Source organism: Paroedura picta, chromosome 3 (genome assembly GCF_049243985.1).
Source record: "Paroedura picta isolate Pp20150507F chromosome 3, Ppicta_v3.0, whole genome shotgun sequence".
NCBI lineage: Eukaryota > Metazoa > Chordata > Lepidosauria > Squamata > Gekkonidae > Paroedura > Paroedura picta.
The window spans coordinates 119,911,182-119,934,898 of NC_135371.1; the positions used below are offsets into that span (position 1 = coordinate 119,911,182).

General features: G+C 44.0%; 1 protein-coding gene across 2 annotated transcripts in view; it reads left to right on the plus strand.

Moving 5' to 3' along the window:
• DNAH9 (dynein axonemal heavy chain 9) overlaps positions 1–23,717 on the plus strand; it is a 303,268-nt gene that overhangs the window by 264,824 nt on the left and 14,727 nt on the right. For both annotated transcript variants that reach the window (XM_077327460.1, XM_077327461.1), the window contains exons 63-68: positions 5,261–5,488; positions 7,540–7,731; positions 8,435–8,626; positions 10,150–10,320; positions 18,864–19,046; positions 20,164–20,553. In XM_077327460.1, the coding sequence (XP_077183575.1) occupies positions 5,261–5,488; positions 7,540–7,731; positions 8,435–8,626; positions 10,150–10,320; positions 18,864–19,046; positions 20,164–20,553 (1,356 nt within the window). The remainder of the gene's footprint in view (positions 1–5,260; positions 5,489–7,539; positions 7,732–8,434; positions 8,627–10,149; positions 10,321–18,863; positions 19,047–20,163; positions 20,554–23,717) is intronic.

Below are 23,717 nucleotides of genomic sequence, written 5' to 3' on the forward strand. Positions count from 1 at the left end.
TGATGCGGGTGAAGGAGGAGAGTGCAAAAGCTGGCTTGAAACTCAACATCAAGAAAACAAAGATCATGGCATCCGGCCCTCTCAATTCCTGGCAAATAGAAGGGGAAGAAATGGAGATAGTGACAGATTTTATTTTCCTGGGCTCCAAGATCACTGCAGAAGGGGACTGCAGCAAAGAAATTAAAAGACGCTTGCTCCTGGGGAGGAAAGCTATGGCAAATCTAGACAGCATCCTAAAAAGCAGAGACATCACCCTGCCAACAAAAGTGCGTTTAGTCAAGGCTATGGTCTTCCCAGTTGCAATGTATGGCTGCGAAAGTTGGACCATAAGGAAGGCCGAGCGTCAAAGAATTGAGGCTTTTGAACTCTGGTGCTGGAGAAGACTCTTGCGAGTCCCTTGGACTGCAAGGCGAACAAACCGGTCAGTCCTAGAGGAGATCAGCCCTGACTGCTCTTTAGAAGGCCAGATCCTGAAGATGAAACTCAAATATTTTGGCCACCTCGTGAGAAGGAAGGACTCCCTGGAGAAGAGCCTAATGCTGGGAGCGATCGAGGGCAAAAGAAGAAGGGGACGACAGAGAATGAGGTGGCTGGATGGAGTCACTGAAGCAGTAGGTGCAAACTTAAATGGACTCCGGGGAATGGTAGAGGACAGGAAGGCCTGGAGGATCATTGTCCATGGGGTCGCGATGGGTCGGACACGACTTCGCACATAACAACAACAACAAATGGTATTCCCAGTTGCAATGTATGGCTGCGAAAGTTGGACCATAAGGAAGGCCGAGCGTCAAAGAATTGAGGCTTTTGAACTCTGGTGCTGGAGAAGACTCTTGCGAGTCCCTTGGACTGCAAGGCGAACAAACCGGTCAGTCCTAGAGGAGATAAGGCCGGACTGCTCCTTAGAAGGCCAGATCCTGAAGATGAAACTCAAATACTTTGGCCACCTCATGAGAAGGAAGGACTCCCTGGAGAAGAGCCTAATGCTGGGAGTGATCGAGGGCAAAAGAAGAAGGGGACGACAGAGAATGAGGTGTATGGATGGAGTCACTGAAGCAGTAGGTGCAAACTTAAAAGGACTCCAGGGAATGGTAGAGGAGAGGAAGGCCTGGAGGATCATTGTCCATGGGGTCGCGATGGGTCGGACACGACTTCGCACATAACAACAACAACAAACCTGTATGATTTTACTGATCAAAATTCTTATTGCTGGGGTGGGGGAGAGGGACCTACCTTATCTGCACCTGTCTTGTTTTCATGTCCAGGACCAATAACAGCAAGGGAGGAGCTGATGTTTGACCAGCAAATCTGCACTGCATAGGAAAAGACAATCCTCCCTTCCTTGTGCTGTTGCTTCAGTCTGAACCAGGGGGACCTATAATGGCTGCAGTCTACCTTGTGAAAAGATAGGGGGCCAAGAATCGATAGGCATCTTCTTATTTGGCCTTAAGAGTTCTCACACTACTGTGCCAAGAGTATGATCGTGTAGAAATAAAATAATGACTAAAGTAGCAGGAAAAAATACTGAAATGAATACAAAATCAATTTTTAAAAGAAAATTGCCAGTGCATTTCTTTTATTTCTTTCTGGGGAATCTTCTCCTTTTAGATATCAAAAAGCTAGAGATAGCTCCTCTGTCTTATCAGAACAAGGCGAAGTATGTGTTTATTTGTTAAACACTGGTCTCTAAATAAGATCAGATAAACATATTGAGAATGTTTTGTTAATTGGCAGTAATAATAATGAATTACCTGCAGTAATAATGATGAATATACATCCAGCCAAAGTAAAATGTGTCATAAGAACTTGGGGTTTTGCCCCGTTTGCTAGATTTTTAAGACTAGGAGGGCAGCAAGTGCTCCGTATGAGGACTATTTGAGAGCTGGTTTCCTTTATTCCTGTATATTAACATGGCAATCAAATTCAGACTTACTCCATTCTCAGTTCATTGATGTCAATGTACTTGGATGTACTACATAAGATCCAGAAGGGTATGAAGAAATTCCACTAGAACAATCCTAACCCCATGACTGTTGCAAAAGGGAAAAAAAAACATGGCCATGGAAGCTGATTTGGTATGTCAATTTTATTATTTAAGAACAAACAGAGAAAAATCAGATATAGGTTCAAGTCCAGTAAAGCAATGGCTTCTTAGCATGATTGTAAAATACTATTTCTTTAAAGTCTTAAAGACACAGCTTGGATAGATATCTTGCTGAGCTATTAGGACAGCAGTTATCCTACCCCAGGGCAGGGGGTTATGCTTGACAGCCCATGAAATCCCTGCTGATTCTGTGGCCCTTCTGATTCTGTGGATCTAAAAAAAAGACTTTCCCCCCCGAATTTCTTGAATGACAGCTGAATATGATGGGGAAAAAACTGGTGTCACACACAAAATATTACATAGTTCTGCTATTAACAGCCAAAACCCTATGCTTGCATTAGAGCTTGTATGGTTCAGTTGTTACAATGTCAGACTAGGATCTGGGAGTCCCAGTTTCAAATCTTTACTCTGCTGTGGAAGTTTGTTGAGTCACCATGGGCCAGTCACACACTCTGAGGGTTGTAGTGAGACGAAATGGAAGAAAGAACAATGGAAGACTTTTTGCCCATTCCCCTTTGGTAAATAATGAAATAAAGTAATAAAGCTGCTGCCTGGAACACCATTATGCTATCTCTCTCAGTTCCTTCAGCTTCCCCACCATCAAAACCCATCTTGGCATAGCCCCTTAAGTTCTGTTTCCCTTCTTAATTGATGCCGAAGTATAGAAAATGGAACATATATTCATCGTCTGTTTATCTCTGCCTTCCTTTTCCTCCCATTGTGTCGTCTTTCTGTCAGACGTTTAGATGGTCAGCTTCTTGAAGTAGGGCATGTTGTACTATATGAAGCCTCATGCAGGTTGATAGTGCTATATGAATCATAATCTCAGTTCCAATTGGAAGAAGAGGTTTTGGAATGTAACTGGATCCCTTGGTTGATGTCTGATATTAAGTCTGTATTGTTACTCTAGGATTGACTACAATTCCTGTTTCTGTCTTGGAGGTTTTCTAGTATCTTTTCAACTTCAGCCCCTTAATCTTTTCACAGTCTATGCAAATCTAAGTATACCAGCTGGGCAATTAGTAGTACCAGGCTGCCGATACCAGCCATCACCATTTCTGCATGGAGACATTAAACTTGTGTTGCTGCCTGCTTGCAAACATACGTTTAGACGATATGCGTTTGCAAGCTTCCTGACAGGAGACCCCTCCTGTATTTTCCCACTGTCTCGTCATGGCTTTTTGCCTCCCGACGAGGCAGCAAGGGAGAACAACCCGTATTTCTCCCTTTATTCTTTGGCTTGTCAATACTGCAAGCCACTAATCCTAACACAGCACGTTTCAGGGATTCAACCCCCCCCCCACCCAAAAAATCTCAATATTAATTTTAAAAAACCCCACAGCACTTTCACATTGTTATGCGGCAGTGCCACAATACAAGAGCATTTTTTAAAAAATTAACAATTCAGCATTGCTATGGAGAAATGCCATAACAATAAAGAATTATCCTGCTTTTGAGGATTCTTGGTGTTTTGGTCTCTATTTACATTTGGTAGATTTGTGAGATGATGGCCATGGTAACTGCACTCCAGTGAGTTATTTTATGTGGACATTATGGCTTAAAAATGTGGAGCACGAACACCTAGCTGGTTATTTGGAGAGGGCTGCTTCATCACACACACACACAAACACACACACACAAACACCCTTTCCCTGTTAAAGCCCTAATGCCAGAAAACATAAACGGGGATGTGTCTTGACTTCCCAGTCCTAAAACAGATGAGGACAATGAACATAACATTTTAGTTGAACTTGGAGAATGTAGCTTTGCAGTCCCACAGCAATGAGGACTGGGCCATTAAAAAAATTACTGTGAGCAGGAAACGGAAAGGGGAGGGCAGGTGCGAGGGCAGGACAATGCTGGCGAGACTGTTGCACATTTCTACCTCCACATGGGCTTGCCCCTGCTTGTTCCCTGATGTGAAGTGCGATAAGGAGTAGCAAATCCAGTTTTGGCGATTCCCCTCAGCATGAGGCAAATCTGGCTAAAACTTGCATCAGCCCCTGCACAGATTTGGGGTGCTGACGATATCATGTGGAAGCAGCACTAATACCCATGAGCAATGAGAGGCTCTCCAGGGGCAAATTCCTCATGCAGAAATGATCCATATTTCTCCTTCATTTTACAGCAGTTGGAGGGATACTCCAAAGTTAAGATTTTAGAAGGCTTTTCATGAAATCTTTGAATAAGAGTGTAGCCATCAGCACAATAGAATAATCTGGAGGTGCAGGGCCATGGCTCAATGGGAGAGTAATTGCTTGGTATGCAGAAGGGTCCTGGGTTCAATTCTTGGCATCTCCAGCTAAAAGGGTCAGGTTGTAAGCAATGCCTGACGGAAGGAGATATTGTATAGCCTGATCTTGTCAGCTCTTGGAAGCTAAGCAGGGTTGGTGCTTGAATGGAAGACCACAAGAGGAAGATTTTGCAGAGGAAGGTAATGGCAAGCCACCACTGCTTCTCACATCTTGAAAGCCCCTAGCTGGGGCTGCCATGAGTTGGCTGTGATTTGACGGCACCTTATACACACACTGTAAGTGATGTGAAATACCCTGGAGAGCTGCTGCCACAGCTTGCCTGTCCGAAAAGCCAACTCTGACCTAGATGGACCAATGATCTGATTCAGTAGAAGACAGTTAAAATGTTTGTGTGTGTGTCTTAATTACTGGATTGTTAGTCAAGGCATCAACACTGGGAATCTGAAAAAACCTCAGTGGAACAGGATGTGAAATGTGATTTTCTAGTAACAAGCTCAGATTTCAAGGGTGAATTGTTTGATTGAAAATTATCAAGCAATTTTATTTCAGCTGCCTATGGAACTTTGTTTTGTCTGGGGGAAATAATGTTAGTTCAGCAGCAGTACATTATTCTAACAAACAGAATACCATCATCCTTAAGAAAACAAACACTCTGAGCTGTTTCCTTAATTGCTAGTTATTTGTCTTGATTATTTTGCATTTCAAAGTGTATAAAAAAATCTGCATCCTTTTATGTGCGGGTAATGTCTGTGGAAGAGAATTATAATGTTGAGAGCTATTAAACAAGGTGCTTGCTCTTGACGCTAGAGTGAGTGGAGCGCTTTCTGCCTCCTAGAAGGTGCTCACAGTGGCTGCTGGCTGCTGCAGTAGAAACCACCTGCTGAACCCTGTTTTCTCCTGCTAGAACATCCACCTGGTGGCCAAGTGGCTGAGTTCTCTGGAGAAGAAGCTAGAGGAGCACAGCGAAGGCAGTCATCTGGAATTCCGTGTCTTTGTTAGCGCAGAACCTGCATCTTCGCCAGAGGGCCACATCATACCTCAGGGGATCCTGGAGAACTCCATCAAAATCACTAATGAGCCTCCAACAGGAATGCATGCCAATCTCCACAAGGCTCTGGACAACTTCAACCAGGTATTGGTCCAACACAGGAAAATGTTCAGTGCTTCACAGCAGTCATGAATAAGATCAAACTAGTTAACATCCAGGATATTCCTGTTCCCAGCGACACATACATGCATAGCTTTGTGGACTTCCACTGACTTCTGTGGGTGGTGGGTGAATGGCTTTATACAAACTGTGATGCTAGTAGAAGCTGTGACACCCATTGACACCTTTCCTGGTGCCCACCAAGCATTGTTAGAAAGGGTCCCCATGGAGCTTTTACCCAGCAGGGCTTCTTAGTGACCACTGGAGATCTGGTCAACCAAGCAGATTAAAGTTGGGGTGTTTCAATGGCAGTTGCCACTACAAGCCTGCAACTAGGCTTCTCCTGTGTGTGTAATTCCACCTTCTGCAGCACCCGTGTTATGACTGGCTCTGCCTTATTTGACAGCCATTTTGTGACTCAGCCCAGCACCCTGTGTCAGAATTCCAAAGGTGCCACAGTTGGGGATCATGATACGCCAAAGCCACTTTAGTACAAAGCGACTGTTGTGTTGCTGTCCCTATTTGGAATAGCAGTCCGTACCCCAGAGCTCTTCTAGTTAGAGCTTGTGCCTCTAGGAACTGGAGAACGAAGTACAATATGGTTGCAGCAACTCCCTTCGTGCATACTGTTGGAAATCATGCCCATGCCTTCTATTTGGGATACCACATTTTGCTGCTTTTGGGGGAGTGGGGGAGGAAACCTCATGCAAGCCACTGTGGTGTTCTCTACCAGCTGCATAACTTGGATGGGAATGAGTTCTCTGTGTTGACCTATCTGGATCAGGAGATTCAGTTCCTTGGTGGAAAGCTGTGTTGCTTTGCCTTTACAACATTCTCTAGAATAAGAGCTGGAGCCACTGAGCAAGTGCAGTTGGGTGAAAGTTAACCTTTTTATTTTCATCCATTGTCATTGATCCCAGATTCCAGGAAAGGGGAGAGGGAAACCTTAAATATTTCCTTCGCTTACCGCAGCCAGATCACAATTAATGTACTCCAACTGTTGTATTTTTACAAAATTGTCTGTTATCTTTCAAGTCCTGCTATGGGTGGGAGCAGTCATGTGATACCTCATTTGACAGCCTTGAGCTACTGTTCCCACTCATGGAAGACTAGTTTAAATGCAATTTCTGGAATAGAGTGACAAACAGTTTATTACAGTGTTCATTTGATATAACAAGTGTGGCTTGCTATTGCATCAACACCACATTGGTGTTTCACTCTTGCAGCTAGAGAACAGAAATAAGAGGAGAGCATATTTGGCCCAGAACTTTGTCTCAGGCCTTTGTCTCATTTTTGCATCCAGTAATCTAGAATTCTTGGGGCAGATTCTCAGAACTCTGACTGATGGCACTCTTTACAGGGCCTACATGTCTGAATAATGGCTTCTGGCTGATTCCCAATCTCTACTATTCTGCATTCATTCTGTTATGAAGAGAGAGAGTGGCCACAACTCTAGTCTATGGCCAGAGGCTTGAATCCATTATTTTAAAAGCAATGGGAATGGTTGGGCTGGAAAGATTTGGAAAAGTCCACGGGGTCCTGTGACTAACCTTATCCAAAACACCACTATTGTAGATTACCCTGCACAGTACAGGAAGATGTGTATGTATTGCACCAGGCAATTAGTAGAATGCAGGACTAGCCAAAATGCACTGTGCCAGAAGTGCTTGTAAAGGATCAAAAGTCATAGCAGGTGACATGATCCTTGCTAATCTACACAGACCCAAGGAGCAAGCTTCCAAATGACATCCTAATGTACATATTCAGAGCAATTAAAAAAAACATACTTATGTTAGTAGTAACTCTCAAAGTAGAGAAATGTACTGGACTGCAGAATAAATAAGCAAGCAGTTAATTTTTATTGTCTTATAATTTCTCATCAACAAACCTCACCTAACGAAAACTCTTTTTGACTCTAGATATGGCAACTCATTTGATTATCTAGAGCATGTAGTGTTTGGTTATTTGTAATATTTTAGGCTCAGCTGAGAGTGAAATATTATGCTCATCTTATGTATCCCATGTTTGTCTTACAGGACACCCTGGAGATGTGTACCCGTGAGAATGAGTTTAAGAGCATCCTTTTTGCCCTTTGCTACTTCCATGCTGTGGTGGCAGAAAGGCGCAAGTTTGGACCCCAAGGATGGAATCGTTTGTACCCCTTCAATACGGGAGATCTCACCATTTCAGTCAATGTTCTGTACAATTACTTGGAGGCCAGTTCAAAGGTGAGTCAAATTGAACACATAAATGAGATGCGTCATGTGTACCATCACATACACATGAACACATGAAGCTGCCTTTTACTGAATCAAACCCTTAGTCCATCAAGGTTGGGATTGTATGCAGTTCTCCAAAGCCTCAGGTTTCTGACACTAGAGTTGAACCTGGGACCTTCCACAAGCCATGGAGATATTCCACCACCCTCTCATACAAAATCATGCATGTTTGTTTCTGGTTTCTGGTTATACGTTAGATGGCTCTGATTCTGATAGCTTTACAATAGTCCACTTTTCCCTCCACCCCATTCTATTATGGTAGTTCTTGGAAATACCGGGTTCTGTAAACACACATTTCTGGCCTGTCTGTGTCTCCACCATGACAGTCCTATAAAAATATTTGGGAATGTTTAACTGCCAAAATAGATGCATTCACTGCAGGGAACCGGGGCTAGTGAAGGCTGGGAGACTTGTTCTAAGTAATAATATTCTCACCTTACATATACCCACACAGTCTGTTCAGCAGTCTGGACTTTTCCTAGATTCTCCTGTGTGCAGTATGCTACATAATGATCAGTTTCTTAGGAAGAAAATGAACTGGTGATGAAAGCATTCACTGAGGCTTATACTTGAAGAGCCCAAAGTGTGAGACTGCTGCTAGGAAGCAGCACCTTTTCTAATCTGCCCACACCTACATTGCTGTTGTTTTTAGGTCCCCTATGATGACTTGCGGTACCTTTTTGGGGAGATCATGTATGGAGGACATATCACAGATGACTGGGACAGGCGCCTGTGTAAGACCTACCTGGAAGAATTCATCAAGCCTGAAATGCTAGAGGGAGAATTCTTACTGGCTCCAGGATTCCCCCTCCCTGGGAACATAGACTACAATGGCTATCACCTGGTAATCCTCTTGTTGCCATTTTATTTATTTGTTTGTTTGTTTGTTTGTTTATTTACTATATTTATATACCGCCCTCTCCGGGGGCTCAGGGCGGTTTACATAATAACATAACAATACATGGAATGGTTAAGGATAGCCTTTTCATTTGCTATCAGCCTTTAGAGGAAATAATTAGAAAAGCAGATTTCCAAGTCATATTTGTTGCTTTTTTTCTGGTGAGGGGTTCTCAGTTTAAAGATAATGACACTTTTAGTCAGTTCATGCATGAACAGGAGAAGCATTTTTGCTTCTCAGATGAGACCAGGCCTAATAGAAAATTATATCTGCTTGTTCAAAGCAAACTTTAACACCCTTTGCTGATGACAGATGATAGAGGGATTCATTAGTCTTACTATTATTGATCTTTATTAATACTTTATATATCAACTTTTCTTGGGTGTGCCTGCGAATACCTTTTAATCTATATCTGTTTACTGCAATATTTTCAGTTTGCAGGGAGGGGGTAAAATATGGAGAATGACAATAGTAACTTTTTTGAAAAAGGCAAACAGAATCATACAATCATAGAATTATAGAATTGGAAGGGATCTCATGGGTCATCTAGTCTACCCCCCACTATGCAGGACACTGACATCCCAATTGCTCATCTACTGTAACCTGCCACCCCTTTGCCTTCACAGAATCAGCCTCTCCATCAGATGGCTATCTAGCCTCTGTTTAAAAATTTCCAAAGATGGAGAACCCACCACCTCCCAAGGAAGACTGTTCCACTGAGAAACAGCTCTGTCAGGAACTTCTTCCGGATGTTTAGATGGAATTTCTTTTGAAAGAGAGCCAGTTTGGTGTAGTGGTTAGGAGTGCGGACTTCTAATCTGGCATGCCGGGTTCAATTCTGCGCTCCCCCACATGCAACCAGCTGGGTGACCTTGGGCTCGAAGTGGCACTGATAAAACTGTTCTGACCGAGCAGGAATATCAGGGCTCTCTCAGCCTCACCCACCCCACAGGGTGTCTGTTGTGGGGAGAGGAATGGGAAGGCTTTGAGCCTCCTTCGGGTAGGGAAAAGCGGCATATAAGAACCAACTCTTCTTCTTCTTCTTGAATTAATTTCATCCCATTCGTTCTAGTCTGTCCCTCTGGGGCAAGAGAGAACAATTCTGCTCCATCCTCCATATGACACCCTTTTAAATACTTGATGGTTATCAGATCCCCTCTCAGTCGTCTCCTCTCCAGGCTAAACAGACCAAGCTCCCCCAATCTTTTTTTCACATACATGACCACTCATCAGACTATGGTATATTTTGTAGACTTGATTGTACCAAATCAAGTCAAGAAATGGACCCCTTTCTGAAATAAGGGCCAAGCATATGAACTTGGGCTTGGTTTTGGGCTTGGTTGGTGTTGCTGATCCATTATCTTAATGCTGTTTGGTTTCCTAGAGGCTCTGAAGCTTGCATCCCTTTTGACAGAATTGTGTGTGGTGTCTGTTATTTTACTGAGTGTAGATTTGGTTTTCCTGCCCAGTATATAGATGAAGCCTTGCCTGCTGAGTCTCCATATCTTTATGGCCTCCACCCCAATGCAGAAATTGGCTTCTTGACCCAAACTTCAGAAAAACTGTTCCGGACCCTTTTGGAGCTGCAGCCTCGGAACACCAACTTAGGAGAGGGTGCCGGGACCACCCGGGAAGAGAAGGTGAGTGAGGGGATCACACAGGAGCCTTTACCAACAGCCTGGATGTATCTTTGCACCATTTTAGCCCATCATAGGTATTGCTATCTATTCATGAATATTTAGCACTATGTGGGCAGAAGACAACACTACTGATCTGCAATACAAAGTCCTGGAGCTCTGACATAGTTATTGTCTTGTGTGGTCCAATTGGCCCCAGAGTTCTACTGTCTTTCAGTATCAATAATAATGCTGGTATATGGTGCTTGTGATACCGAAAGACCAATTAATTGTATGTACACGTTGGGTGCTGATGAGCACAAACAGGACGGTAGAGAGGTTACATACTTATTTTCTTGCACACTTGGGCAGAGAGCTGAGCAAGACTGCAACACTTCTCTCTTCTGTGGACAGATGAGGACCCACAGGGCCTGGATCGTCTTCACTCTGAATTGTGTGTGTGTGTGTGTGTGGGGGGGGGGGGTTCTGGTTATACTGAAAAAATGATCTAAACAAAAAAGGCCATCTGAACTTTAAAGGAACTTCCTAGCAGTCATTTTTCTTCTTTCTCCTCTTGGTTAACTTGTTTCTTAAACCATTGTCCCATGATATAAACTTCTAAGCTGGCAAAAACAATCTGTGCTAGTTATTTTTCTATCAAAGGTAGCCTTTACTTCATTTTAGGCTCTATTCAGTGCCTATGAACGTGCAGGAAGGTCAGTGTAAAAAAAAAATGAAGTTGAGTGACCTTTCTTTGTTCAGGAGATTGAGAATCTGTCCCATTATTTGATGCTTTTTGTACTCAAAGGGTAGAATTAAATGGCTAAAACCTATCTTGGGTAAAATTACTTCTTGTATGCCCTAGTCTTCTGAGCAGTGCAAGAAATGCTTACATGAGGTGTTTTTTACTGCTAAGAATGCAATCAGAATTTAGCCAAAGTTATGAGCATGCATAGTGGCACTCAATATGAGTTTACTGATGGAACTCTATATTGATGCAAAATGGCAGTGTGATCAAGTATGCTTGCATTTTAAAAGGGGGCATGTGACTTGTCTCTCTGATGTCTAACTTTCCTTGTTGATCTTTCAGGCTAATGGTTACACTTGATTATATCTTTGCCCTCTAACCCAGTCTAAGCTTATTTCATGAGATCTTGGAGCCTAAGATCTTGGCTCTCTTCCTCCGAAGTGGACAAGTTGCTGGGATCGGTCAGGGCAACCACTTGCCTCCTTGACCCCTGTCCTTCCTGGCTCATCAAAGGAGGTGGCCAGAGGATAGGAGGCCAACTCAGGGACATTATCAACTGCTCCCTGGGTTCTGGGGAGTTGAGGCTGAAGGAGGCAGTGGTTCACCCTCTCCTGAAAAAACCAACGGTGGACCCATGGGATCCTGCCAGCTACCGCCCAGTATCGCACTTAGCATTCCTGGGCAAGGTGTTGGAAAGGGCTGCGGCGGACCAGCTCCTGGCTTTCTTGGAGGAAACTTCGGCACTCGATCCATATCAGTCTGGCTTCCGTCCTGGCCATGGGGTGGAGACAGTGCTGGTCGTCCTGCTGGATGACCTCCATCGCCAGCTGGATAGAGGCGGGTCAGCCATGCTGATCCTCTTAGACCTGTCGGCGGCCTTTGACATCGTGGATCATGAAATATTGGTCCACCGCCTCGCTGGCACGGGGATAAGAGGCACAGCCTTGCGCTGGATACGCTCCTTTCTCCAGAACCGGACCCAGAGGGTTGCAGTGGGAGATGAGTTCTCGCGTCCTTACAGACTCCCTTGTGGGGTGCCTCAGGGTGCGGTTCTCTCCCCCACTTTGTTCAACATCTGGTGGAATGAGCTCCCAGGTGAGCTGCAGGCCCTGCAGGATTTGTCAGCATTCCGCAGGGCCTGTAAAACGGAGCTCTTCCGCCAGGTTTATGGTTGAGGCTGGGGTCTGCAAGGTAGAGTGTTGCCCCCCCGGGGGGGGGTCTGAAGTATACATCATCTCCCACATTCTCGTATCGCCTTAGCAGGTGGGAGTAGATCGTGATTGGCTGCCGCCATGTTATGATTTTTAATGTCTTTTAATGGGGTTTTAATTGGAATTTTTAAGACAATTGTTACCCGCCACAAGCCTACCCAGGGAGTGGCGGGAAATAAATCTAATAATAATAATAAGAAGAAGAAGAAGAAGAAGAGAGGAGGAGGAGGAGGAGGAGGAGGAGGAGTCAGCCCTGATTAGTACTACTTCCGAGTAGACATGTTTAGGAATGCTTCTTAAATATGTCAAATGACTCTTAAATCCCAGGTATTAGTTCAAATTGGTGTGTGCGTGGGAGAAGAATTTATTTTCTAATAATTTCTAATCTAAGCAGTTTCCCATTGGAGTTTATCTTAAAGGGCTTTCGGTGTTGTTGTTGTTGAATTTAGGTCAGTTACATAGTAATTAGATTAAAATATTTACCCATTGGTTTCTGAATATTGTGGCTTTTAATATTAGGTTCGTGCCCATGTATTTTTTTATAAAGGGACCGATAATTGTTTTGAATAAATTTATTTTTATTGTTTTAACTAATTTATTTATTTTATGTATTTACTTTGAAATTTTTATGCTGCCCTTCACCAAAGGCTCAGCCACCTTGATGAAGGCAGAAAAGCAGAATATAAATTGTGTAAAATAAAGACACAAATGAAGGGGAATAAGGACATTGTTGATACATCATGACATATAGTCTGGTTGAGGCTATTAGGTCCTGTAAGAATGTTGCCTGAGTGTATATGGAGGTGAAGTCAACTTATTATTTTACTGCATGGTCTGGTCCCTGACTTTGCATTTGGTAAGTTGTCCATTATTGTTGGTGAGAAGCTGTTTTAGGTTAGGGGGCTGCAAGGAAATTTCTGCCATCTTTGACATAAAATTATAATTATCCAGAAAGAGTTGTAGATCACTTATGATGTAAAAGACTGGCTTGAGGTTGAAAATGTGTATGATAACCAATAGTGCTTTCTCTTTTGGCCATGTCTTGTGGTAGATTATTTCTAGGTACCAGTCTTATTTCATCAAAGTGTTGCCTTACTGCATTGGATAGGTAACAATGATCCCAAGAATGCCTGTTATAAATTCTTCAGGTGTAAGTCCATGTCCCAGAAATCTAACCAAATATAATGTTGTAGTTGACCACAGACAATGTATTGAGTGGTAGTTTGAAATATTTAACTACTAGCGACAAAGCCTCGGCAGGTGTTTTGCGGGGCGGGGGGGGAGCACTGACGGGACTCTGCCCCTCTCCCTGCTGCCTCGGGCAAGACCTGGCATAGCCATGGCCAGAGCTGCTCAGGGGGCTGGGAACACTGGCAGGGACTGGTTCACCCTCCCCCCTGGCAGCACCTTCAAGGCCTGGCAAGGCCGTAGTCGTGGCTTTTTTGGGTGGGGGCAGAGGCTAAGGAGGGCGAGTGTTCATGGGAGCTCCCTCCCCCCAACCCCACTCCCACTCCCACCACCCGCAGTCCCATGCCCTCCACTCTCCCTCCCAGCTCCTGCTTCCCAGGCTGGCGCTTCTTCCATAAGGAAGAAGTTGGATAGGGATATGGCATGGGGCGGGGCATCCTTCCTGATTGGCTGTTCGTTGGATGGACAGCCTACCTGATTGGTAGATAATGAGTCCCAATTCCTCCCAGCAACTGCTTACTGGTTTATTTAGACATTCGGATGTTTTGTGGTTGGTAGCTTTTCAGTATAAGTATTTATGTGTCATCAAATAGTGATGCCAGTGTCTAGAAAATATAAGTTCCCTTTTGCTTTCCTTGAAACTCTTCTGATGTCTCACCAGAGGAGGATGAAGAAAAAATGGGCTACACCCAGCAATGTGCCAGCAGAACAAAAAAAGGGGGAAATTTCAAGTGATAAATGACTGTTTTATTATCATAAAAGCCTATATCCATTTTGCTGTGTAGGATTCCTCAGGGGGATCTATTAATACATAATAAAACATAAGAATTATTACAAAGTATTACAATACTATTAATTTAAAAGTCATGAATAAAATAACTTTCATCCTAACCATTGGCTCTATAAATAAAAGAGAAACAGGCTCCAGGGTGGAGCCTGTCTGGGTCTGTCTGGGCCTGGAATATGGGCCAATCTGGCTGCCCAGCAAAACCGGGCTACCCTGGATTGGGCCGGCCTCTAGAGTGCTGGCCCCCACCACCCAGCCACACAGTCTCTTTTTAAAACAGGATTTGGACTTTTTCATTGTGGTGGTATGATTTATATTGACCCCCCCCTGAGTGACATTTGTGGGTTCATGTCCCCCTCCCCATGAAATGCTGTATTAAAGAAGCTCCCATTGTTCTGTGAATTAAGGTACTCCTATGTTTAGTTTTTTGAGTCTTTAATTTTTTAGAGGTTTTCCCGACATATTACAAGAACATCTGATGGCATATATAACCATATCTAAATAGTATGAGGTATAGTTGTTTTAAATATATACTTTTTTAAAGCAAAGGGACTAACAAAACCTTTCAAATTTTGAGTTAGGTTATAACATTTGCAGTGTCCACATCTAAAATTGCCATTGGGAAATCTGTTCTTGGAATGGTTTGTTGTAAGTTCATGGGAACAAAGGTATTGCTGGGAACCAATTTCTCGTTTAAATCATATGTTCTTTTAAAAGAGCAAGAGTTGGGTTTTTTAAAATCACAAAGTGGATCATATAGCATATTCTAGTTTTTATAGATATTCTTTTTTCACTTTATACTGATGTAATTAGGACAAACAGACTGTAATTCTCTCACTTTGACTTACTTTTGTTATTATGCAATAAATCTTCCCTTCTACAAACTGTAACTTTATCATACGTGATTTGTAAGACATGTCTGGGTAACCCTTGGTGCAAGATTTTGTTTTAGGGTTCTTGCCTTCCTTTGACAAACTTCAATATTTGTGCAATTCATTCTAACTCTCAAGTATTGACTTTATAGTAAGTTCTTTTTTTATGTGAGCTGGATGAAAGCTATCAAAACTTTAAAAGGAAGTTCTATCTGTAGTTATTTATATATATATATAGTTGTCCATAGCTGATTGACTTAATCATGACCTCCGAAAAATGATATGTATGTCAAATCTGATAGTCTTATACTGAATGTCAAGCCACCTATGGAATTGTTGCAAATGAATAGATTAACTGCTAGAGTCTCTGTCTTGTTCTGGATAGTTGCTATGTCTTCTACTGACAATATTTCTTTTCCTTTTGCTGGAGAATATTCCTATGCTGAAGGGTTGAGGGGAGTCTTGTTCCAAAAATGAAGATGATGACAATGCTGAAGTGGCTCTGAGACCGAAGGCATTTTTTAAAAAGACAATAAACAGCTGAGTCTTGCCCTTAGTTCCCCTTTTTCTGAGACATCTAATTTTATGCCACCAAGTCCAGAGCCAGTTACTATCCAAGCTTTTGAAAATAACATACTTAAGGACCTTGAGCAATTTGAGAAGCAGAACAAACCTGCTCAGTCCAGTTGAATGATCGTGAAAAGCATTGGAAGAGGGCCAAACCATCATAACGAAGCTGATAAGGGAGGACGTATAGTGATACAAATAGGAAGGAATATAAAGCAGAATATAAAGGAAGGAATATAAAGCAGAATATAAAGCAGAACCCCTTTGGTCATCATCTCATGGAAAAAGAAAATGAGCCCACTAATTTCATTTTTGGGGTCTCTATAAATCATACTGCCACAATGCAAAAGTCCTGATAACAAAAAGAGATTGAGGGGATTTGAAGGTAGCAGACCTCATGGGTTAAATTCTAATCTGGGACCTCACTTTACTCAGCTAACTTCTGTATAAAAAAATCACCACAGCATTCTCCACTAGTAAAAGAATTTAGTTACTTTTGGATAGGGCCAGAATGAGATGAATTCTCATATCCATGGTTCCTCTGTATATTTATGAAATGCCCCTGTGGGAGGACCATGTCCGGGGTTTCTGCGCTTGAATACGGGCCAATCAGGGTGCGGCCAGCACCCTGATTGGGCTGCCCCCTATGCTTGCCGCCCTCACTAGCAGCCTCCCTCACAGGGTGCCTATTATGGGGAGAGGAAGGTGATTTTAAACTGCTTAGAGACACCTGAGTCCTGGTGGGTGACTATGAGCCATTCCCAGTTCTCTCAGTGCTCACACCCACCTCTCTCACAAGGTGTTTGTTATGGGGAGATAAAGGGAAGGCAATTTTTAAACTGCTTAGAGACACTTGAGGCCTGCTGGGTGACTGCGGCCCACTCCCAGTTTTCTCAGAGCTCTCTCTACCCCACCTCTCTCACAGGGAGTCTGCTATGGGGAGTGGAAGGGGAGCGATTTTAAACTACTTTGAGACACCTGAGGCCTGCTGGGTGACTGTGGGCTATTCCCAGTTCTCACAGAGCTTTCAGCCCCACCTCTCTCTCAGGATGTCTGTTATAGGGAGAGAAAGAGAAGGCAATTAGAAAGTCTTTTAAGACACCTGAGGCCTGCTGGGTCACTGCGGCCCATTCCCAGTTCTCTCAGACCTCTCACAGCCCCACAGCCCTCACAGATTGTCTATTGTGGGGATTCTAGAGAGCAAATATGGGCTTTCAGCCGCAGCAGGAAAATATTGCTAAAGACAAGGTTCAATGGCAAAGTCAGTATGCATATTGCCTTTCCCAGTACCCCCCCCCCCTTTCACTTGTTATTTTGTGCACCAAAATGCATCTTCAAAGCAGAAGCAAAGTGACAGCAGTTCAAGAGTTAGACACCTAAATGTTACAGAGTGACAATACCATTCACTGTTTCTGCACTACACAGACTTAGGAATAAAGTCACAGACCCTAAATGCACATACAGGTGTCCCAAGACACATGTACATTTAGCAGTGGGGAATTACTTGTGAGAGGTTTGGTAGTGTAGCATTAAAGTGATTACACCCATTAGAACTAAAGGCAGACAACAGATAGTTATCTGTTCCATATAATATATTTCTGGTAAAGGCTTGGAGGAGGAGCGTGTCTCACAGCTTAAGTGCCACTCAGTGCTTAACACCCACTCAGGGCGGCTGCCCCACCCCTGAGTGCTTCCTACTCCAACCAGCTTGCCTGTCTGTCCAGCGGCCAACCAGTCACCTTCCATCCCCCACCCCTGACTACCCCTCCTCCTTCCACTTCCCTCCGAGGCTTGGAGGTTGCAGATCCCTGCTGCTTAAGAGCTGCCCCTGCTTGTGACTTTCCTAACAGCTGCCTACAGCCTTTCCAGGTCCTCCCCCTCCAGAGAGGGGGCCATCTGTAGCGTTCTTCCTCCCCACTCCTCCAATCTAGTGCCTGTTGTATTCTTGAATGCAATGGGCTTGGGCCCTAGTGGTAAAATAATAATCTTTATTGGAAGGAAAATAACAAAAAGAAATAAGCAAGAATATATCAAGCACGCTAGCATTCGAGCGGATTGGAAAATAAAGGGGGAAGAGAGTTGCAGTAGGTATCTTGATGGTGCCATGCTGGGAGCGAGTGTTAATGGGTCTACACAATTGGGAACCATCATGTCAATGGGTTTATCTGTGGAGGTGGGGTGAGCGATTTCCTCTGGCAGATTGGCCAAGAGTGAGTCATAAGTGTGAGGCAAATGAAATTACCTAAGAGTCCCTAGGTAAACACAGTTCTGCTGGTCACTGAATCAGCAATACAATGGGGTGAGGTGGGGTGGGGTGAGGTGAGGTGGGGTGGGGTGGGTGGGGGGAATGGAGCGCTTTTTCAGGGTGCAACTGTCATGTCAAATCTGTGGCTGAAAAAAAGATGGAGTGTGGCCCAGCAGGGTCTTGGTAGACTAACAGAGCTAACCTTAGAAACAAGCCTAGACTATTGAGGGGTGCCGCTGGTTATTGGGGACAGTATGCCATACTGTAGGGCATGATCCTGCCATATGTAACAAGGGGGCAACATGACACTCTCCATGGTAATGATTGAAATCAGACCCATACATAGCTGTGAAGGTCAGAACTCCTAGATTACACCTGTCAACTGGTCCTAGGAACATACCTGGGGAAAGTAGTTGGGCACCAACTGAGGATATTTTCTAAGGGGCAAAGATAACTATGCTTCCATATTTAAGTGCCAGGGAATTTGAAGATAGGATGTTTTCTTGTCTTATATGCAGTAGTCTGAGAGAGTTCACTTTAAAATTCCATTTAAAATAATTTCCTGCATTTGTCAATAACATGAGTAAAATTGCTCATGAATGGTGCAATATGGCATGCTCTTCTGTTTGATTTTACTTTTATAGCCTCATCCATCTCACTGAAGTAGCCCAACCTTACAATGAGGCACAGGGGAGAATCAGAAGGAAAGGAAAGAGTGAACTCCTGCGTAATGTGTGGCCATTTCTAAATCATCTCTACAAAATGAGCCAGTTTCAAAGCTTATAGGTATTTAGGTAGTAATAATCCTTTTGGTGACTTGGCTCAGCTCATCTATATCCTGTCAGACATAAGTTGATCTTTCTCAATGCAGCCATGACTAATGGATTCTCTCTTCTGGCTTCGGCAAGTGGCCCTTAGAAACCCTCCATTGCCTCCTTTTGCCATGCAGGTGAAAGCACTGCTGGATGACATCCTGGAGAAGCTGACTGGTGAGTTTAACATTCCAGAGCTGATGGCCAAGGTGGAAGAGAGGACGCCATACATTGTTGTTGCATTCCAGGAGTGTGAGCGAATGAATCTCCTGACAAGTGAGATCTCCCGGTCGCTGAGGGAGCTGGACTTGGGGCTAAAGGTAGGGTGACTGTTTGTTGTGTATCTCTGAAGCTTTTCATATGTAGTTTATTGGGATGGGGAGGTATCCCAGTTGTGGATTGTGAAATGCCAGTAGACCATCAGTGATCTCTACGTGACTAAGCTCATATATATTTCTATATAGGGGTGGCAAGCAGCCTGGGAGCAAATGCTCTATTCCTGTGCTGCTTGCTTCTGTTGCCACCCCCCCCCTCCTCTTTGCCTTCATTCCACTGGTGCAAAAGTTCCAATGCAGTGACCATTGTGATTGTTCCCAGCAATTACGGTGCAAAGCACAACTGATTGCCAGGTTCTAGACCTGAGACCTCATAGCAATTGGTTTGATACTTAGCCTGTTCCCTTTCTTTCTGTCAGTCATACACAGTCCACCCAACCCTCTATTTTTTCTTAAGATTCTTTTTTCTTTTCTTTTTTTGCTGAGGTTAGCCCCCTTCTCAAAACAGTGCTACTGTTGGGGTAGAGGCGTACAAGCCTGAAGACGTTAAACCAATTCATGTCACCGACAAATTGTGGCATATTTTTGGTGTTTGAATAAAGCTGGGGAAAAAAGAAACACAAAAACAAATACTGCTGTAAATACAGAAATACAGCAAAGTATATCCCAATGAATATTTGGTGCTAAAATATATACAGAAATATAATTCAATACTCGGTAGCACCAAAAGAGCACCCAAAGTTCCATAATGACCCTGCAGTCCTCTATGGGAATTGTAGTCCATGAACATCTGGAGGACCACACGTTGACTACCCGTGCTCTAGGCTATTTGTCATTTAAATCAGCAATATAGAGGTAAGCAAGGAGGGAATTGTGCAATTAATTTTCAGTTGTTTAACACTTATTTTCTTATGCCTCTCTTATGACTTAAAACATAAGTTATAAATGAAGATATATTTTAATGTAGTGTGGTATTTTTTAAAATTTCTGCTATAAGCTGCCTGAGAACCTTACATTGACTACATGCATGGGATAAAATGGCTCAAATAAAGACTTTAATCCACAGCACGCTTTTTAAAATGAGACATCAGTACTCATCTATATTCTGTTTTAAACGGATTTGTTTTGTAACACATGCTGTTTTTGCCTGACATTTTTACAGGGTGAATTAACTATGACCAGTGATATGGAGTCCCTACAAAATGCCATCTTCTTAGACACAGTGCCTGAGTCATGGACCAGAAGGGCTTATCCTTCCATGGCTGGTCTCTGTGGCTGGTTTGCTGACCTTCTCAGTCGTATCAAGGAGCTAGAGACCTGGACTGGGGACTTCATGCTACCGTCTGTGGTGTGGTTGGCAGGCTTCTTCAACCCGCAGTCTTTCCTGACAGCCATAATGCAGTCCATGGCCAGAAAGAATGAGTGGCCTCTGGACAAAATGACCCTACAGTGTGATGTGACCAAAAAAAATCGTGAGGATTTTACCAGCCCACCACGGGAAGGAGCATACGTTCATGGCTTGTTCATGGAGGGAGCACGTTGGGATACACAGGTAATATAAGCATTGAGGGGCGGTCATTAGAAGGTTAGATAGTATGGCTTACAAGCAAAAGCCATAGGTCATTTAACTGTGCAGATTTGGTTTCCTTGCTTAATTTATTTACATTTCCATGGCTGTCAGCCTTGGAATTAAAAGACTTATTGGCTCAAGTCTCTCAACAGATGTATCCAAATCAATGATTTCCTTTTATTTCCTACCTTGGCAGTTTCAAAGTACCAGAGGTCAGAACAATTGCATTGACCCATTATGCACAGGCCAGGATGCCTGCGCTGGTGGTGTCAGGGCATCGGGGAAAATCCCCGATTATGCAAGCCCCTGCCACCAGCGCAGGCAGGGCTGGGCCCAGGGCCATGGAAGGCCTGCATTATGGGAACACGGGAACTTCCGCGGTTTCCTGGATACTGCAGGTGCCTGCAGGGGCTGGGGCAGGCCGGCACTGTGCATAATTGCCAGCGCTGGGCCTTTCGGCCCACCCGGCCTCGACTTATGGTGTCCCTGTAGGACCATTGCACGCCCCTGAGGACTCCAAGCAGCCACGGAGCCGGCAGGGGCATCCCCCTGCCCCCGCCATAGCATGTGGAGGGGGCCAGGCCCCCCCATTCCTCCCAGCCCCTCCCCACTCCCCCCCCCCCAGCCCCACTTACCCTGCCCAGCAGCGTCCCAGGCTTCCTGGCCCCAGTGCACAGCAAGTTTGCGTGTGCTACCTTAGGGCAGCCCCGTACGTTGCATCCCCGTGCGTACATGGGGAACGGCAGGGCATCCTGCCCTGCCACAATGGTATGACAGCCACCCGACATAGCAGCCGCCATGCATAGTGGGTCATTGGTAGATTTCCTGACCTTGAATGAGCCAAGATTGAGTGGCTGGAGCATCTGAGGAGATAGTGAGGCCACCATGTATACTAAAATAATTGGTCCTGGAGCGATTGGCTCTGAGGAGTGTACCTCTCATCTTACTCTGTTTTTCTAAGGAAAAAAAGCATATGCGAAGAGTGCATACCTGACCATACCTGGACCTTTGTTACAACTACACTTATCTAGCTATGGAAGGGAAAATACTAGATGGCAATTTTTATCTGAGTAGGATTCCAGAAGGCATGCTGAAAACCCCTCTCATTAGGATGGCTTCTTTAGGCTGTTTGCATTTTTTGCCATTTGTGCTGCATTCAGAAATGTATTCCCCGTGGGCAGCTCTAATTAGGTACATTGTGAAGCTGCTCACCCTAGTGTTTCTTGAGAGCCACCTGGCTGACAGCTAGTAATGGGCCCAGTTTCTCAGTCAACCTGTTCCTTCCTCTGCACCCAGACATAAATGATACTTTAGTTTAAAACTGAGAGTTAGACTTCAGGGGAGGGCTGTAGTTGAGTGGAAGAAGATCTGTTTGGAATGCAGAAACCCCCAGGTTCAATCCCTGACATCTCCAGTTTAAAGGACCAGGTAACAGATCATGTGAAAGACCACTTTCTGAGACTCCAGAGGCTTACTGTCACTCTGAGTAGACTATACTGACTGTGATTGTCCGGTGATCTGATTCAACATAAGTCTGTTTTGTGTGCCTATGCAATCACTCATGGTTCATTTTGTTCTACTGTTTTTTGTGCAATTTCCCCTTGTTTATCCTTTGGGGACAAACAAATCCTGAAACATAGAAAGGCTGGAATTGCATGGAATTAGCAAAGAGCCAAGACTGTTCGGTGTCAGAAAAATCCACCCCCAAGAGCAAAACTAAAAAACAAAAAGACTACACAAAAGCAAAGCTCCAAACCTCATTTTTGTGGGGATGTTAGAAAGGAAGAACGTGTAAATATTTAACTTCATGTGGTGTAACAAATGCCTGGATGAGGAACATTGTGGGATGTTTGTCCAAGTAAGTATAAGAGACTGATGGTTAGTGCCTGTTGAATGTGAAAATAACTAAATTAGAGGTGAAGCATGAACTGGAATGGGGCATCATCTGAGATGTAGATTGCACAAGATGTTCATGCGATATTTAGGGCAGAGCTACACTATCTGTTTTTTTAATTATCCCATTTTTAAATATAAAACAATACCTCTTTCCAGCAAGAAACACAGCTCAGCCAATTTTCCATTATAATCTATGTAGGATATTCCAATCCTATCTAGTCTGCTAAATACAAAATTATATGTATGCGTTTGACCACACGGAGGACTTCTGTTTATTTATTTACTTACTAAATTTACACCCCCCTTTCTTCCCAATGTTTATTTATTTACTTACTAAATTTACACCCCCCTTTCTTCCCAATGTGGACCCAGTGGCTTACTTCAATCTTCACACCTTCATTTTATCCACACAACAATCTTGTGAGGTAGGTTAGGCTGAGGGAGTGTGACTGGCTCAAGTTCACTAAGTGAGTTTCCGTGGCAGCCTGGCAGAGTGGGGAGTCTGACCTGGGTCTCCTGGGACTTAGTCTGACACTATACCACATGGGCTGTCTTTAGTGGGTGGAATCATGATCTGAAAGCTTTTGGCATCTCAGGTAAGAGTGTCAGTACCAGTTTCCCAATCAGTCCCTGAAAGTGCTTCTTTCTGTACTACTAACTGCTAGGCAAGAATACTGGTATTGTAGGCCCAGGGCTTATTTAGGGGAGGTCTTCCAGAGAAACACAAAACACACCAGACAACAACTTTTGGAATAAAAAACAGGCCATAGCATTTGTTGATTATAGTCCAAGGGGCATTGGCAAAGCATGTGGTAGATCCTGGAAAATGAGCAACCAGCCTTCCACTCAATAAACGTCCTACAATTTGCCTGCTGGGGAAAATATGAGCGGTTGCCCATGAGTGGTACCATTTTCCACCTAGGCCTTGCCTAGGCATACAGTATTTTAGCTCAACCCCCCCCCCCCAGACCCCTTAAAATCAATAGGAGGGGGCTGTTGGACCCCCAGCCAGTGCAGTTTAAATTGCCCACTAGAGGATGCCTGTCATTGTGATGCAGAGCCCACTCAAACCTCCCTGTGCTTGATTGGCCCAGCTCTTGGAGGATGTGGGGCTGGCCAGTGCAGTCTCCCATGGTACCTGCCTTTTCATGCAATTTACCAAGGGTGGAGAAGCCTCCAGTTGACCTCCCTCAAGCCTCTGTTTGCAATGCAGCCCTTTGGAAGTGAGTCTCGGCTGCTTTTCCCTTTCT